Source organism: Macrobrachium nipponense, chromosome 39, assembly GCF_015104395.2.
Source record: "Macrobrachium nipponense isolate FS-2020 chromosome 39, ASM1510439v2, whole genome shotgun sequence".
NCBI classification, from domain to species: domain Eukaryota; kingdom Metazoa; phylum Arthropoda; class Malacostraca; order Decapoda; family Palaemonidae; genus Macrobrachium; species Macrobrachium nipponense.
Genome location: NC_061099.1, coordinates 31,136,687 through 31,154,186, shown reverse-complemented (window position 1 = coordinate 31,154,186; position 17,500 = coordinate 31,136,687). Strand labels below are relative to the sequence as shown.

Sequence of the window (17,500 nt, the reverse complement as noted above, 5' to 3'; positions counted from 1 at the left end):
TTGCCGGTCCAGTTTATCAATTGGAGTTGTTATCTAATTATATTTTAACCTTCCCAGAGCTGTGCGTTTCAGCGCTTAAGAAATGAGGGATTAAATTCTGTATGGTAGCAGGAGGTGGCTTAGATTGTAAGCTTGTCGTACTCCCAAAAAGTGCACTAGATATGATTCCCGTAGGTACTACCTACATAAATTAAGAGTTAGTAGTCCATGGTAACCCTAAAACAAATGTCCAGCGAATTCTTCTTATGTTTCCTGACTTCGGTAAAGACCTTCTGTTGAGACTTTATATTTTTAGAAGTTTACCCTCGATTGGGGTATTTCAGAGCGATACAAGACTTTTTCTGGTAAAGCAAATAGTTTTACCAATTCATTGCATAACCTTCATTTCACTCGGTCCTAGACGCCAATACGTATTTTGTTCTTGATCACATTACCCTGTTGGGGGTAGTGCATTCAGTGAGCCTCACGCGACGCACTGTAGGGATTAATGAAAGTTCTTTGCAGCGTCCCAAGGGGCGAAAAACGTTCATTTTTTTTCATGGTCTTGAACTGATTTCATACCAGTGAACCCCACCACGTGTACCTCTCGTGGTGTCCTGTAGGCATTACTGAAAGGGTCTTTGCAGCGTCCCTTCGGTCCCTAGCTGCCACTTCTTTCATTACTTTTTCTGTACCTCCGTTCATATTCTCTTTCTTCCAGCCTACTTTCCACCCTCGTAATAATTGATTCATAGTGCAACTGCTTACGCCTTTCAGACCTCTTTACTGTCAATTTCTCTTTCAGCGCTGAATGACCTCATAGGTCCCAGCGCTCGGCCTAAATTCTATTTTCTATTTTCCCACACCAATGAAGTTTATTACCAATGTTTTTTAATGAGTAGAAAAAAAACAAAAGACGGGAAAACGCAAATAAAACAGCAATTTCTTTGACAGGCATTTTATTATGTACAAATAATCAGTTCAAAGGTTTCCAACAGGGTTAAGGTAATAAAATAGGGCTTTCGTTACATTTTAAAATCATAATACTCTGTATTCTGTACATAGTAAGGTTCGGCAAAACGCTGGGCTTGGGAAGAAAGGAGAAGGGGAAAAATAAACACGTTTTGAATACACAGACATGCAAAAGGTTTCTCCACAAGTTTTGCTTGTTTAGGGTTGATTCGAAGATGGCGTTCTCTGTTGCGTGGCCATGGCACAAGATATATATATATATATATATATATATATATATATATATATATATATATATATATATATATATATATATTATATATATATATATATATATATATATATATATAATATGACTCATAAAAAAATAACTCCTTTGAACTTATTAAATCATCGGAGAAAGGGAAACAGAATATATAGTATTTGAGGAGTTTCACACGAAATGTTACAATATCAGAGAGGTCTCTTATATACAGTTTGATTATAAACACTGATGATGACTTGCCATGGCCTGGAAGGTTAACATAGTGAATTGTTTAAGCTAAGAGTGGGAGAATGCAGACAGATGTTATATATATATATATATATATATATATATATATATATATATATATATATAATATATATACACACATATATATATATATATATATATATATATATTATATATATATATTATATAATATATATATATATATATATAGATATTTACTCATAAGGGTGAATTAGTTAAAAATATTTCTATTAATTAATACTATATAGAGGTCTTTCAGTTGTGAATTCGATGAAAATGAATGCTTTGATTTAGAGGAAAATGATTTGGGTGATGGTGAAAGATTATATCATTAAGAAAATTAGTGACTCTGAAAGTAGAGTAGGCCTAAGTTAGATTGTCAAGTAGGATTGGTTTCGTCAGTTTTTCGCAGTTTAACCGACTTAGGTTCAGTCAGATGAAGGAATAACGTGTGGAAAAGTTACTTCGAGTACTGCGTTTTGCTTTGTTTGGTAAGTGTCTGCTACTGTGATGTTCGATTAGCGTTGTTGGTTTTTTATGTGTGTGAATGTGGGGGACTGCCATAGTAGTGAAGGAATGATATCGCCTTGTTTGATGATGCGTAAAAAAAAAAAAAAAAAAAAAAAAAAAGGCGAATCGAAAAGAAGACATGACTTTTGAGAAGTTGGGGCAGACTGATATAAATTGGAATTAAAAACCTTCTTCAGAGAGAGAGAGAGAGAGAGAAGCGCCACTCTCCTGGGTCGCTAAAGTCTTAGGAAGCGAGCTCCTCAAGCCATTGAATGAAATTACGAAAATAGGAAAGTTGTGGGGTTTCGTAGCGATTTGTCTTGTATAGAACGCTTCTCTGAGGGAGGGGGAGGGTGGGGGGAGAGACGAGGGAGGGAGGGGGAGGGATGGTGTCAGTCTCCTAGCAGTTGTTTGAGGAGGAGGAGTAGGAGGATACAGTGACTGTAAATGTGTGGCTAGGCTTGTGGGGGAAAGAAAACGTACAGGAGTTTCGCTCAATTTTGTCGAGTTTCCTCACCACATCCTGCTTTCCCTCGATAAATTCCTTAACCTCGCCGTCTACGCTCTCTCTCTCTCTCTCTCTCTCTCTCTCTCTCTCTCTCTCTCTCTCATGTTATGTATGACTGATAAGTAATCTATTTAATACAGTTGAAAAGAGAGGAGGTTTGGTTTATAGTTCATTCAAAGCGTGAATGTTAAAATTTTATAGTTTCCACGTCGATTTGTTTACCCAAGTATTGTTGTGTTTGCACGTATGTACGTGTATTTATGTCTATTTTCTTAATTGATAAGAAAAGCTCTTATCTTTTATCGTATGTGCTGTTTACAAGTAAACATTTTGATCACAAAAACAGGAGAATATTCTAATCTTTCTTGGCAAACAATTCGTAGAGTAGAAGAATGAGTTTTATATATATGACTTTCAAGGACGAGTAAAAAATGTGTATTCTGTAAAAAATAGGGCTCATTTTCATGCATCATTTAAACGACGAAAATGAAGCTAAAATGAGAAACGGCTGAGATATGGTAACGATGACTGACAGGCTTAACTAGGAATGTGAATTACAACCGCTGTTAGGAATGTGGCAGGCAGAGATTTATATTCCCATTCTTCCCATCTTACTTCCCTTAACCCTTTCCTGACAATTCATTCATAGTGCAACTGCTTTTGAGGTTATCCTCCTGTTACATCTTTCAAACCTTCTTTTACTGTCAATTTCCATTTCAGCGCTGAGTGGTACAATTTGCCCAAGCGCTTGGCATATATATATAGATATATATATATATTATAATTATTTATATATATAAGCTTAATATATTAATTATATATGCCTTCGATTTTTATAAATCAGTCAATCAACGCGGCTTGTGACCGAGTTGTCGACTTCAGTTCAGTGTAAAAAGGGAATCTCTTAAGTGGTGCTGGAAATATGGCCCTCAGTGAGGTGTCAAATTAGGAGATGGATATTGAAAGTGGTCTCGTATAGGTTCTGACTGCAAATCTTTGAGCTTTTTAAGAGCGCCATCTTCATTGTTGGTGACTGGTTGGTCTGCCCCCCTCCCCACTGATATCTTCTGTACTTCATTTTCGCGTTTGATTCTTATCTTTAACTTTACTGACTACTACAGCAGGTGAAAGCTCTTGACTGATTTCATTTTTTTCTGTTTAGCCTCCAGAAAAAAAAAACTTTAGCAAGTTATTTGATGTCTTTGAGTGTAACGATAAATAAGTGTCGACAAGAATTTTTTTAGTATAAATATTATATAGTTCAGAATATGTATATACGTGTGTGTCTATATATATATGTGTGTGTGTGTGTGTGGGTATGTGTGTGTTTACAAGATAATTGTAACAATAATACATAAGAAAATGAAATTTGCTTTTCCAAATTAGCCTCATGAAAGACACCACTTATTGATGACTTAACAATACTCTAAAAATTACTGACAAGTAGCAGCGAATGAAAGGGGGGGAGGGGGGAGGCGGGGAAGAGGTAATTCGCAAGAGTTATTCAAGGAGAATGATTATATTTCATACACGCAGCTGAATTAGAGTTAAATCGTCAATAGTTACCAGGACGGCACCGTAGTAGAAGTGAGGTAAAGCTATGAATGAGATGAATAACCAAAATAAAATAATAAAAAAAAAGGGTCGAACTATAGAAGAGATGAGTTGAGCATCATTCAGCGAAGAATGTTCCACGGCGAGCGGCGGAGACTGTTCCACGCCACAGGGTCACCGGTGGGGTCACGCCTCCATAACCTGTACGGTGGCGTAGGCGCTGAAGGTCACCCTCCTCGTCTGCGGTGACCCCTCCACCTTGCGACCTTTCTTGATGACGGATTTGAGGGTGCCGTCGCCCAGTCCCTCCACGGCGGAGGCAGACACCGTCGACATGGATCGGCTGTGACCTTTTCCCTCGCGGGCGCCGCCGCTGTGAGCGCTGCTGTGACTGCTGTTATTCGCAGCAGCAGCTGCAGACAGGTTTGCGTTGGCCTGGATGCTGTTCCCGTTGCGCTTGCCCGTGAAGACCGCCTCCGAGATGTCCTTCAGCTTCTGCGAGAGGTTGAACGTCGACACGGCGTCGATGTACCGGTGGGCCATCGGCCTCCGGGCGGGGCTCTTGGAGCGCGACCGGCGCCTCATTTCGTTGGTGATGGTCGACGTCGTCTCCCTGGGTCTCATGGCGTGGTACTCGTGGGCCGCCCCTATCCAGGCGTTGCCGTGGGCGTAATAGCTGTAGTGGTGGGGGTTGTTGTTGATGTCGTGGTGCATCCAGGTGCTGGAGTACCCCGGGTATTCCTGGACGCGGACGACTTTGTTCCCCCGGATGATGTGCGACTCCTTCGGGTAGAAGGCTCGGGCGTTCTCCGCCCCGCTTTTCGTAGGAACCAGGAGTAGCGAAGGGTTGTTTGGGTGGCGCCTGGGCGGCGGCGGGGGCGCCGGCCCTTTGTTGTGGGAATGTCTCAGCCTCGTCCTGGACTGCTCTCGGGCCCTCGACGGCCTCTCCTGGGGCAGGCGGGGAATGAGCCCTTCCACAGAGCCGAGGGGCATCGACAGCGGCACCGTGTCCTTCAGGGTGTTGTGGCTTCGGAGTTCGACCTCGTGTCTGCCCCGTCGACTTCGTCCCTCTCTCTCCTCGCGGTTCTTCTTGTCTCCTCGGCGGTGGTATTCGTCTCTCTTGTTGAAGTTGTCGCTCCTCCTGAGAGTCTCCTCGCCCCAGATGTTGTCCTCTTGCCTCCACGGCGACGGCGGGTCCGGGTGGCCGAAATTGCGCTGCTGCTCCCTCAGGAACTGAGGGGGCTGTCTTTGGCGCGTCTTCTTCTCGACCTCCCCGGCGATGAGGATCTCCCTCTCCGTCGAGATTAGGCTCGTAGGGCAACTGCTCGACCCTTGCAGGCTCGAACCGATGACGTCCGAGTTGCTGGTGGTGGCGGTGGTATGCGAGGGCAGCAGCGCTGTGAGCGAGTTCATCGTCAGCTGACCACCTCCCTGCTGCTGGGAGCTCACGCTGGCGAGGCTGTTGAAGTCGGAGGTATCGGACGAACTGCTCATGAGACTGCACGGGCCGCTCTCGATCTCGATGTGGGTGACGCCGTTGGAATCGGTGTGTTGCACGAGGTTCCAGGGGGAGGACGGGTCTTCGTTGTTGTTGTTGTTGTTGTTTCGGTTATCTAGCTGGGACGCCTCTCTGATCTCAATCACGTTGACGTTGTTGCCCAGATCTCTCTTTTCCCCTTTGAGGAGTCTGGCCTCTACTGATCTGAGGGAGCCTCTTCCGCTGCTGTTACTTCCTCCTCCAACTCCTCCTCCGTCTCTCAACCGACTCAAGGATCCTCCGGCAACTTTGGAAGAACTGTAGACGCTCCCGCTGGGCGGCTTCCCGTAGAGGGCGTCTTTGTGACTACTACTACTGATGCTGCCGCTCTTGTAGACGGTGGCGCCGCCGCCGACGGGCGACTCTGCCGAGTTCGGGTCCGTTTTCCTCTTGCTGTTGCGGTACCTGTTCAGCTTGTATTTGTTGCTGGCCTCCTTGTAGTGGGCGTAGAGCGCCCTCGCCGCCTCCTCGGTGAGGCACTGAAAGACGTGGGCGTAAACCTGACTAGAGCCTGCGTCTTTCACGACGACCACCACCACCCGGGGCGTGGCGGGCGCCACGTGGCAATACAAGATGTCGCTCATCAGGAATGTGTCGCCGATGGTGGTGTTCGCACAGCCGCCACCGGCGTTCCCTCCGCTGACGGCTGGGGCGCCGCGACTTGCGTCGACCTGAGGTCACAAAAAAAAAAATGTCATTAACAGGGGTCAATTAACATGAATGCAAAGTTGAACTCATTTATTTACCATTTACCATATTAGAAAATCCAAGAACTAATGATTCATTTTTTTTAATAGTCAGGGACATATCCAAAATTATATATACTTTCCAGTGATATCAAGAGGAGAGTATAGTGAATACCAAGGACTGTTCATTTTATATAGCAATCAATAATGTAAAGGTACATGGTGTATTTCTCTCTCTATCTTAACGTGAATAAAAAGTTGAACTTATTTGTTTACTATATTAGATACTGTAAGAACTAATGATTCATTTTTCTTAATAGTCAGGGACATATCCAAAATTATATATATTTTCCAGTGATATCAAGAAGAGAGTATATTGAATACCAAGGACTGTTTTATTATATATATATATATATATATATATATATATATATATATATATACATATATATGTATATATATATATATATATATATATATATATATATATATATATATATATAATCAATGAAGTAAGAGTACATGGTGTATTTCCTTCTCTCTCTCTCTCTCTCTCTAATACTACAGACAATAGGAGGTATCTTTTAGGTAACTTGTGGGCATTTGGCTTCGAAATTCATTGCATTTTTAACATGTTTTTAACTGTATTCCCATTTTGCTTTTAAAGAATCACCTTGAACCAGTTTTCCCTTGAGGTATCAGTGCATATCCTGCATCAGAAGGAAACAATCAGAAATTGAGTTTTTTAAAATTATTATTATTATTTTTTTTGTAATCTCCTTTCCCTGTTGCAGGTGCTAAATCAGCCATGGTTGAATCAGCAATCTGCACTTCCCGGAAGAATTAAGTTTCCAAATCCTTTTCGTCTTTGTTTTTTAAAAGTTTTCTGATTTCCCTTTCCTCTTTAAGGGCAGTTTTGCAAGAAATCTGTTTACGTAATCGGAATGTATCCTTAGGCCCCATAGGGGATTAGTGCGTGAGGTGCACTGTAGCCATAACTTAAGGTTCATTACAGCGTCCCTTTGGTCCTTAGCAGCAATCCCTTTCATTCTTTTTACTGTACTCCCATTCATATTCTCTCTCCTCCATCTTGCTATCCACCCTCTCCTGTCATTTGTTTCATAGTGCAACTGCTTCAAGGTTCTCCTCCTGTCACACCTTTCAGACCTTTTTACCGTCAATTTCCCTTGCAGCTCTGAATGACCTCATAGGTCCCAGTGCTCCGTCTTTGGCCTATTCCATATTCCATTCAGTTCCTATATCGGTAACGGGAAAATATTTACCATACACAGATTTCTACTCGAGAAGTTTAGAATTTTATAATATGCAGTGGTCTTTGAAATAAAATTGTCTATGCTATGTTTTGAGACAGAAAGAAAATCACGCAGAACTTTGCGTAGCCTCAGATTGAAGTATCTTTAATAAAATTATGTAATTATCCTAAAGAACTACACAATATTTGTTGCTTGTCTCTGAATTTTTATTGGTTTCTTTCAAGTATGTCCGTTTTCACGCGCGAATTCACATGTCACTCCTAGGGAATATAGATTGCGTTGACCGCATATTTTTTGTCATCAGAATATCATAATAGGAGATTGAATTTTGCTCAGATTTAGTTTTTTTTCCCAATTTTTAAAAACGTTGTTATTTTCGTTTTTTGACGATTCTTAGAATTATATATTCTCAAAGGACCACAAGTGACAATAGAATTGTGCACGTCACGGCAATATGAGTCTGTTGTTTTTGTCAGACACAAGCTCTTTTTTGTCTTTTGAATCTTTTGTACTCTCTGGAAGTTGATAATTTGTAACTCTAATTCATGATAGTAAATTCACACCCTAATAAAACCTTTAATACAGTCCTGTTTTAATTAAGAGTGAATATATTACCACTTTACTAATCATACAAATCTTCCATGGTTTTATCAAACCCAAGCTGTTTTTTTCTAATCTTTTGTACCTGGAAGTTGATAATTTGTAACTCTAATTCATGATATTAAATTCACTCCCTAAGAAAACCTTTACTGACAGACCTCTTTTAATTAAGAGTGGATATATTACCACTTTACTAATCATACAAATCTTCCAATTAAGAAAGGTAGCAAAACCACAGCCCATCCTCTGAGTAAAACAAGTGAAAATCGAGTTTTCTGCACAGCGTATAATGCTGCGTGAGCCGAGGCAAATGAAGCTTTCAGCCACGGCCCGGTGGTGGCCTGTCCTACGGCGTTGCCAGACGTATGGCCATGGCTAACTTTAACCTTAAATAAAATGAAAACTACTGAGGTTAGAGGGCTGCAACTTGGTATGGTTGATGATTGGAGGTTGGATGATCGACATACCAATCTGCAGCCCTCTAGCCTCAGTAGTTTTTAAGATCGGAGGGCGGACAGAATAAAGTGCAGACAGAATAAAGTGCGGACAGAATAAGTGCGGAAAGAAAAAGTGCGGACAGAATAAAGCGCGGACAGCAAACGTGCGGACGGACAGACCAAGCCTTCTCAATCGTTTTCTTTCACAGAAAACTGGAAAAAAAAGAGAGACTAAAACGTACCTGTGACTGAGAATTTTGGACGGAAGTCCCGATGCATTCGGAGGTGGACCTCGGAGTGTCATCCTCGCTCTCGTTGCCACTGCTGGTGGCTGAGGACGAGATATCGTCCGAGGAGGACGAAGACGAGGAGGAGGAGGTGAAGGGCGCAGCAGAAGTCGCGGCAGAGTCGTGGTGAATCAGGTGGTCCAGCCTGAGGACGTGGTCGTTGATCATCTGCAAAGAGAGTTTTCTTTGTTAGTCTTTTAAAGGGATAATTTTATCGTATTAAAAGCTGTTTGACCTCAAAAATGATTGATATTTAACGTCATTATACGATTTTACTGTTCAGATTTGGCTTTTTTTAAATTTTTTTTTTATTTTTACAAATTAGTGATTTTATGTTCATGTGTAGAATTTTTAATTTGATTTTTGTTACTATCATGTTTTCTCGAGGTTAGGATTCTTTCTGTTTATGTGAAAAACAATTAGATGAAAAGCAGTTTTTTTTAAATGTAAATATTGCAGTTCCTTCTACAATCGTAAAGAAATGGATCTCATTCAGAGAAAGGAAATTGAGTTATAAACCTTGCAGACAGTGGTTCTTGAAAGAATTACATATTCATTCTCAGAAAAAAAAAATAATTGCAAGGAATCACGTATAGGACGAGAAACAAATCCCAGCAAGGATCAAGGAATCAAGGAATCCAAATGCCCAGCAAGGATCAAGGAATCCCAAATTTACAACAAGGATCAAGGAATCAAGAAATCCCAAATTCCCAGCTAGTATCAAGGAATCCCAAATTCCCAGCAAGGATCAAGGAATCAAGGAATCCCAAATTCCCAGCAAGGATCAAGGAATCAAGGAATCCCAAATTCCCAGCAAGGATCAAGGAATCTCAAATTCTCAGCAAGGATCAAGGAATCAAAGAATCCCAAATTCCCAGCAAGGAATCAGAGAATCCTAAATTCTCAGCAAGGAATCAAAGAATCTCAAATTCCCAGCAAGGATCAAGGAATCCCAAATTCCAAGCAAGGATCAAAGAATCCCAAATTCCCAGCGAGGATCAAGGAATCAACGAATCCCAAATTCTCAGCAAGGATCAAGGAATCTAGGAATCCCAAACACCTATCCAGGAACCTCTGTCGAGAAGCAGCAGTACCTTGATATCTTGATTGCTGCAGAAGGACTCATCGCAGGTGCTCCCAGATGACTCGGAATCCGATTCGAAGCCTTCGTCCCTCCGGATTGGGGTCACTTGGAGCCGTTCGTCGTCGCACTGCAGTTGACATCTCTCGCTTCGGAGCTGCATTCGTGGGACAGTGATGAAGAAAAGGATTAATATACATAACACACACGCATATACTATATATACATGTACGAACGAAGGTACAGCCACGAAGGAAAATTGAAACACTGGAGATGCTAAGTACTTTCGTCTTGTTACCAAGACATGGTCACAGAAGCGTGTCTTGGTCATAAGACGCAAGTGATTGTCATCTCCAGTGTTTCAGTTTTCCTTCGTGGCTGTAACTTCGTTCGTATAATAATCATCACATTTATAATTTTTTCGTGATTTAAAATCAAATATAAGTGCTAGTATTATTTTCTTTAGGTACATTTGACTAATACAATGAACAGGCCAGATTATACAATATTTTCTCCTGAATGTTCAATGCAGTTAAAAAAAAAAACATTATGATTTACGATGCTTTTCCAAGCTGAAGATAAATATCACAGGATATCTTTAAGGATTTTAGGACAATATTTGATAATATTTTAAGGCTCTCTCTCTCTCTCTCTCTCTCTCTCTCTCTCTCTCTCTCTCTCTCTCTCTCTCATCGGAACACGCCACTTAATATTCCTGGTGTGAATCAGCCTCTTCAAAAAAATGAAAGATAAGGTCAACCTCCTCCTGTTTACCTTGGTGTACGTGTGGGTTCCTCCGTCGTGGGCAAGTTGGCCGTTGGCGTTGGGCGCCAGGAGGTGCTCCACCAGGAGCGTGAGTGTGGAGGAGGACTGGGCGCCCAACACGGCCCGGCAACCACGATAAACAGCTTCGCAGCGGAACATCCCGCCGCCCGCCGCCCGTCGTGCCTCTTACTGTGGTGGTGGACCGCCTCTGACCAATAACAGCAGCAACAACGGCTCTGTCATGTCATGACCAGCTGGCAGGTTTGCGTCCACTACCGCTCTTTCTTCTTCTTCTTCTTCCTGTCTGAACTTTCTTTATCTGCGAGAGGCCCTCGATGATTCTGTTTTGTCTCTGCTTTCAGCGTGATTCCTTCGCGCTGTGTGAGATTCTCGGTCACCTTTTCATTCGCTAGAGTTTCTTTTGTTTATCTGTTTTGCTTTCGTTTTTGTGGTGTCTTTTCTGTGACGTTTATCAGCTAGTTTACAAGTTCGCTTATTTGTTTTGTCAGGTTGATATTCTACGTCAGAACTGAAACCCTTAGTTTTCGTGGCGTTAAACGATATTCAAGGTTTCCTTTTCGCCGGTCGTTCATTACTGACGCCTTCAGATAATGTGTCTGATCACTTTGCCATGATTCGTAAGTAAGTTCAGTCTCTAGGTTTAAGAAAAACTGGGAAAAACTTGAAGCACTGCTTTGCGGTAAAGTAAAATTCGTTCCTCAACACAACGTAAACATCATCTGCTTTCTGTATTGACAAACTGCTTCATAAATGTGGAGATACTGTCGGCACTTTCATGCAGAAACCCGGAAAAAGGAGGTCTCTTACTCTTTTAAAAGGATATCATGCCCTCCCTGAAGTAAAGAGGTGTTTTGTGCTTCCTTCGTTTTCATGCAATACTTTCTTGGCGAGAAAACTCCCCCTTCTTCGGTTACTGAAGATGAGTGCTTGCACGCTTGTGGTAGTTTAGTTAGCCTCCCCGGGCTGCTGCTGCTGCTGCTGCTGCTACTGCTGCTGTGTGACTCTGCAAGTAAAAGTATGTCAGGTAAATAAACCAGATGACAAGAAAATGAAGTAAAATAAAAATAAAGACTTATTTGTTTTCGCTGGAATGTGATTGAGTGGGACTCGCAAATATATATCGGGGAGTCAATTAGAAACTCGTGAAGGGTGGGTAAAAAGAAGCTTTCTTTTGGAAATTAGGCATTGTGTTGATGTACTGATATTCTTTTGTGTGACTGCGCGTGAATGTCTTTGTGCTTGCTCGCGAGCGCGTGGAAAGACTCTGCTTAACTGTAAAGACTGCAAGTGAGGGTCAGTCGTAGATTATGAGGGTGAAACTGATGAAAATTGAAGGGTAAAACTTATCAGAATTATAAGTATGTTATGGTCAACTATACTCTTTTCCTACGCTGGAAAGACATCACCAAACCTACTGTGGGAAACCCATCCTCTCTCTCTCTCTCTCTCTCGCTCTCTCTCTCTCTCTCTCTCTCTCTCCTCTCTCTCTCAGTGACCCACAGAGACGATTCAGTCGTGTCATGTTAGATACGCGGAGAATGATAACCCTCTATCATTTGAAGTAACGGATAGGGCGAGCTCCTTGCCAACCCGAATTTTAACCCAAGAAATTGATGGTAGAATTTCCTCTTATTATTATTATTATTTTTTATTATTATTATTATTATTAATTATTATTATTATTATTATTAGAGAGGACGCTTTCTCTGAGGGCAGTAGCATTGAATGTTATAGTTGTTTCAGCGGCATTTGATTTATATAGAATCTTCTCAATTCTTAAGAAGAATTGAGAAGATCCTTTATAAATGAAATGTTGTTGAAATAGCTATATTATTATTATCATTATTATTAAAAAGGAAAGAGCATCTATTACTGATGACAGGAAGCTTAATGAGTAGTTAAAACTTTTGAAAGCATTTTTGAGGAAGACTCAAGTATTCAAGTAGTCCTCTATTAGTCAAGGCCGAATATTGTGTTTTCTGCATGTCTCATGAAGTGCATTTTCCCTCTGTAGCGGAACAATGCAGTCAGTATATTCTTTTTTATTTTACTGTACCTCCATTCCTATTCTCTTTTTTCGATTTTGTTATTCACCTCACCTGACAATTGTTTCATAGGGCAACTACGGGGTTTTCCTTCCGTTACACTTTCCAAACCTTTCTACTCTCAACTTCCGTTTCCATGGATCGTGCATCTGGCAGCGCTTCCCGGAGGCGTGGGGCGCACCCTCACTCTACCGCATCTGTGAAGCAACTGGAGCGCTCCCGGTCGTAGCTGATGGTTTTGTACAGCATTATGCTTTGTATAGAATACTCCATTGCGCAGAGGAGACTTCGGAGCATTTTTTACTTCTATTTATTTATTTATTTATTTTTTCTATGATAGTACGCCAAGTCATTCAGTTATTACTCATCTCCCGGTAGGTACGTGTTGGTTAACAATGATTGAAAAAAAAAAAAAAGAATCTTCGAACAAGATTTCCTTGACCTCCCTCTCAAGTTCGTGGAATGATCCTCAAATTACTATTCAACTTCCACAATATTATAATGATTACAATTATTATCATCAATGTGGTTTTGTGCTGCAGTTGTATTTGCTATTACTAATACAAGTATGTATTTCAAATAATATTGATTATTATAATCACGAACCACAATTTCTATATCCCGTTCTCTTTGCATTTTAATACGTTTTTATCTATTTATTAATTTATTTATTTTCTTTTTTAATCAGTGAGATATCTTCTTTATGTATTTCCTTTGTTCCGTTTGAATAGGGTTCATCGTCTTCTCAACAATAATAATAATAATATACTGGAAGAAGACCCTCTTTCAAACAGGTATTATTGAAAGAATATTGCTGCATCTGCTGCAAAGAGAAAGCTGTTATGAGAAAAATAGAGAAGACTATTTATAAGTTAAAATGCAGTTGATGCAGCGATATCTTTCAATAATAATAAGAATATAATAAATAATAATAATAATAATAATAATAAGAATGGATAATAATAATGATATAATAATAATAGAAGAATAATAATATAAAAATAATAATTAATAATATCCCCTAGAATTTGCGAGAAAGCAGAGGTGGTTAGGAAGTTGACGAAGTTGGAGATATGAAAATCATTTGATTTGTGAAAGGATAAAGGAAAAAAAAATAGGATTCATATAGGATCTATCGACAGGGAATCCTTCAGGCTAGGGGATTACATGGCGGAGAGAGAGAGAGAGAGAGAGAGAGAGAGAGAGAGAGAGAGAGAGAGAGAGAAAATAATACTGATGGTGATGTTAAACCGAAGAGATAGTCATGATACTATAATGAATGTTTCTTCTGCTCAATCGAGTTTTCTGTATAGCGTATAATGCTGTATGAAACTCTCAGCTACGGCCTGTGTTATTGGCACCTATAGCTAACTTTAACCTTAAATAAAATGAAAGCTACCGAGCCTAGAGGGCTGCAATTTGGGATGTTTGATGATTGGAGGGTGGATGATCAACATACCAATTTGCAGCCCTCTAGCCTCGGTAGTTTTTAAGATCTGAGGGCGGGCAGACAGAGCCCAGAAAACTAAAAAGAGATTAATATATAAGTGAATTAAGTAGTAATTAAAAAAGAAAAAGTTATTTTTTGCTCACATGAACGTAAACAAACACCGCTTCGTCAACGTATTGCAATGGACACCAATGAAACGGAATTGACGCCTGTTTACCTGTTGCGAGGAACATGACCTCGATACCCACAATGGAGGGTTGCCAGTACCGGTTGCAGCTGACCTTGGTGGCAGTGGAAGGACTGAGGAGGATGGGATAGGAGAGACAGGACGTCTGGTGGTGGACAAGGCCTTCCAAGGAGCCAACTGGTCCCGAAGGACATAAACCCCTCTCAGGGTTACGAGAGTAAACTTCCGGTCATGGGATATTCTTGCTACTGTTTGCCCCCCATCCCCCATCTCTCTCTCCCCCTCCCCACAAGGGGCTCATACTAAACAACAGCTAAATAGTGTAGATGAATAACAGTTTCGCCTTGTTTAGTCGTAGTCCTCCGGGATCAAATGTTCCTAAGCAAATTGGTCATTTCACAAATTCCCTAGAGACTTGTTAAATCCCAGCTTTCACATATTTACCGTAACATATGAACGTATCGGCACGTGCATGTACGTAAAAAGAGGCATATATATATATATATATATATATATATTATATATATATTATATATAGTATATACTATATATATATATATATAATCAGCTTTAATCATTCTTGTGTTGAAACCTCTAAGGTCATATATCTCGGTAACGGTCGACCCGTAGCGGTCAGAACAACTGCAGCTGCATTTTTCCTCTGTTTTTCTGTAAATCAACATTTCTCTTTCTCTCCATCTCTTGCTGACGTGATCTGGCAAACCTATTGCGAAAGTACCAGGAACACTACTGCTGTGAATATTGAAAAAGTGGCTTGCTTTGCAGTGAGTTGTTTCTCTTGGTTTTTACTGTTTTTTTTTTCCTCATTCAGTTCTTTCTGCTGCTTTTGTTCGTGTGTGTTTGTCTATCAGCAACCTTCAGCATAGATCAGGACTTTTAATAAACGTCCTGTCTGATGTAATCATGTTATGCTTAAAGTTGAATTTGGTGGTAATGGTTATTTTTTAGTAAATTACTCGAAGCTACTTATTATCGAGAAGAGGATATACTCAGAGAACTAACTACCTTCTTTTGGCATACAATGAAAAACAAAAAAAATACAAAATAATTGAACAGAAAAATAGTCTCAAAATTCAGTACACCAAATGAATTAAAACTTGCTAAACTCTACAGCTAAATAGAGCATTGTTTCACCAACGAAAATTAGAATAAATAAATAATACGCTATATCTTATTAGAAATAATCTTCCTGCACTGTTTAATATGCTCATTATTTATTTTTTACATTTTCATTCTAATAATAAATCATAAAGATCGTATCCTAAAACTCCTGTATCCTTAACTCAACGCGAAACTCCTTTTCCAGACCTTTTTAGGGTTTTCCATAGGGCTTACCTAACCCCTCAACAACAACAAGAACAACAAAGTAAATAAATCGCAAAGATTCCATCCTAATATTCCTGTATCTTTAACTCAACACGAAACAGGGTTTTCCGTGGTGGTTACCTACCCCCTCAACAAGAACAAGAGCAAGAAGAAGAAGAAGAAGAAGAAGAACAACAACAAAGTTAGTTTGTAGGCTTGCTCCCCGAGTAAGTGAAAAGTTCCATTCGTGTACCAAGCATCTTCAAAGGATCACTCATAGCTTGCATTGGACATGCGCACCTCTCGCGTTATGTTATTCAGATTCCTAAAAAACAACAAAGTAGTTTGTAGGCTTGCTCCCCGAGTAAGTGAAAAGTTCCATTCGTGTACCAAGCATCTTCAAAGGATCACTCATAGCTTGCATTGCACGTGCGCACCTCTCGCGTTATGTTATTCAGATTCTTAAAAGAGACGAATTGCTCAATTCCCCCAGAGCGGCGGCAGCAGCCAGCGTTTTAAGAGGCAAGGTAAACGAGTGATAACGAAGTTTACCGTTAGATGTGTTTTGGCTCAGATTCGCTTGACCAGGAACGATCGGTACACCCTCATGTGGTGGTGCCTGTTTTGGCTGATGCGTTCGGCGATATTGTTTTGATGGCTTAATGCGCGCCTGGTATTTATGATGGGAGTGTTTCTTCTTCACCCATATATCCCTTTAAGGAAGTCTCAGTAATTTCGCAGTGTCCCTTCGACCCCCTAGCTGCAACCCCTTTCATTCCTTTTACTGTGTCTCCTTTCATGTTCTCTTTCTTCCATCTCACTTTCCACCATCTCCTCACAACTGATTCGTAGTGCAACTGCTTTGAGGTTTTCCTCCTGTTAAACCTTTCAAACCTTTTTGCTGTCAATTTCCGTTTCTGCGCTGAATGACCTCATAGGTCCCAGTGCTCTGCCCTTGGCCTAAATTCTATCATTCTATTCAGTTCAGTTCTGTAATGGGAGTGCTTCTCCTGATCTTATATCCCTTGTTGTTGCAGATTAAGCTGGCCTTATGCCAGCACGGGCTCTTGCTCGTAGAGCAGCCCGTTGGTTATTTGAATATTTTTGCAGATGGAAATAGATCCTTAAAGAGGTTTCAGAAGTTTCGTTGCTTGTTCAAGGAAGATAGGCCTATGATAGAAGCAACATCAGTAAACTTGTAATAAACAATAGACGGATAATAAGAAAGATAGAGACGATAAGAACTGCCAGTGACCATATTTATTTCTAATAAGGATATCGCGTAAAAAATAAGCAATGGATTGTCGTAAATAATCTCTTTAAAAAATCCCATTCGACCTCCGATGTGGACATTTGCTGTCTCCCCTCACCCCCCCCCCCCCCCCCCCCCCGCCCCAACACCCCATATCATACTAGGAACCCCCCCCCCCGCACCACATACTAGGACAAATCATCATAAATTCCTGTCTCAAATCTTAATCCTCCAGTCCCTTGGGAGCGTTGTACGTAATCTTCCTTCAATGTTTCTCCGTTTTTTTTTTTTTTTTTTTTTTTTTTTTTTTTTATTTTTGCTTTTTTTTAAAGAATGGCGGAAAAATAGAAACGGTACATGCTATTCTCCACTTTTTTTTCCCCCCTTTTTTTAAGAAAACGAAAAAATAGAAATGGACATACGAGCCAAGATTACCAGTATATACATACATTTTCTTTTATTGCGTCAAAGTCCCCACCATGAATTATGTATGATTCACTGAGAACAATTGTCAT

At 40.5% G+C, this 17,500-nt stretch overlaps 2 protein-coding genes across 2 annotated transcripts in view; one reads left to right on the top strand and one right to left on the bottom strand.

Moving 5' to 3' along the window:
• The window catches only part of LOC135210254 (dehydrogenase/reductase SDR family member on chromosome X homolog), a 310,210-nt gene that overhangs the window by 36,998 nt on the left and 255,712 nt on the right, over nucleotides 1-17,500 (top strand). The gene's annotated exons all lie outside the window — the stretch shown is intronic.
• The window catches only part of LOC135210251 (serine-rich adhesin for platelets-like), a 124,232-nt gene continuing 110,037 nt past the window's right edge, over nucleotides 3,306-17,500 (bottom strand). The window contains exons 3-6 of the mRNA XM_064243099.1: nucleotides 10,714-11,728; nucleotides 9,953-10,096; nucleotides 8,814-9,026; nucleotides 3,306-6,245 (exon numbers count right to left, since the gene is read on the bottom strand). Coding sequence (XP_064099169.1) covers nucleotides 4,224-6,245; nucleotides 8,814-9,026; nucleotides 9,953-10,096; nucleotides 10,714-10,863 — 2,529 coding nt within the window. The 5' untranslated portion in view covers nucleotides 10,864-11,728 and the 3' untranslated portion in view covers nucleotides 3,306-4,223. The remainder of the gene's footprint in view (nucleotides 6,246-8,813; nucleotides 9,027-9,952; nucleotides 10,097-10,713; nucleotides 11,729-17,500) is intronic.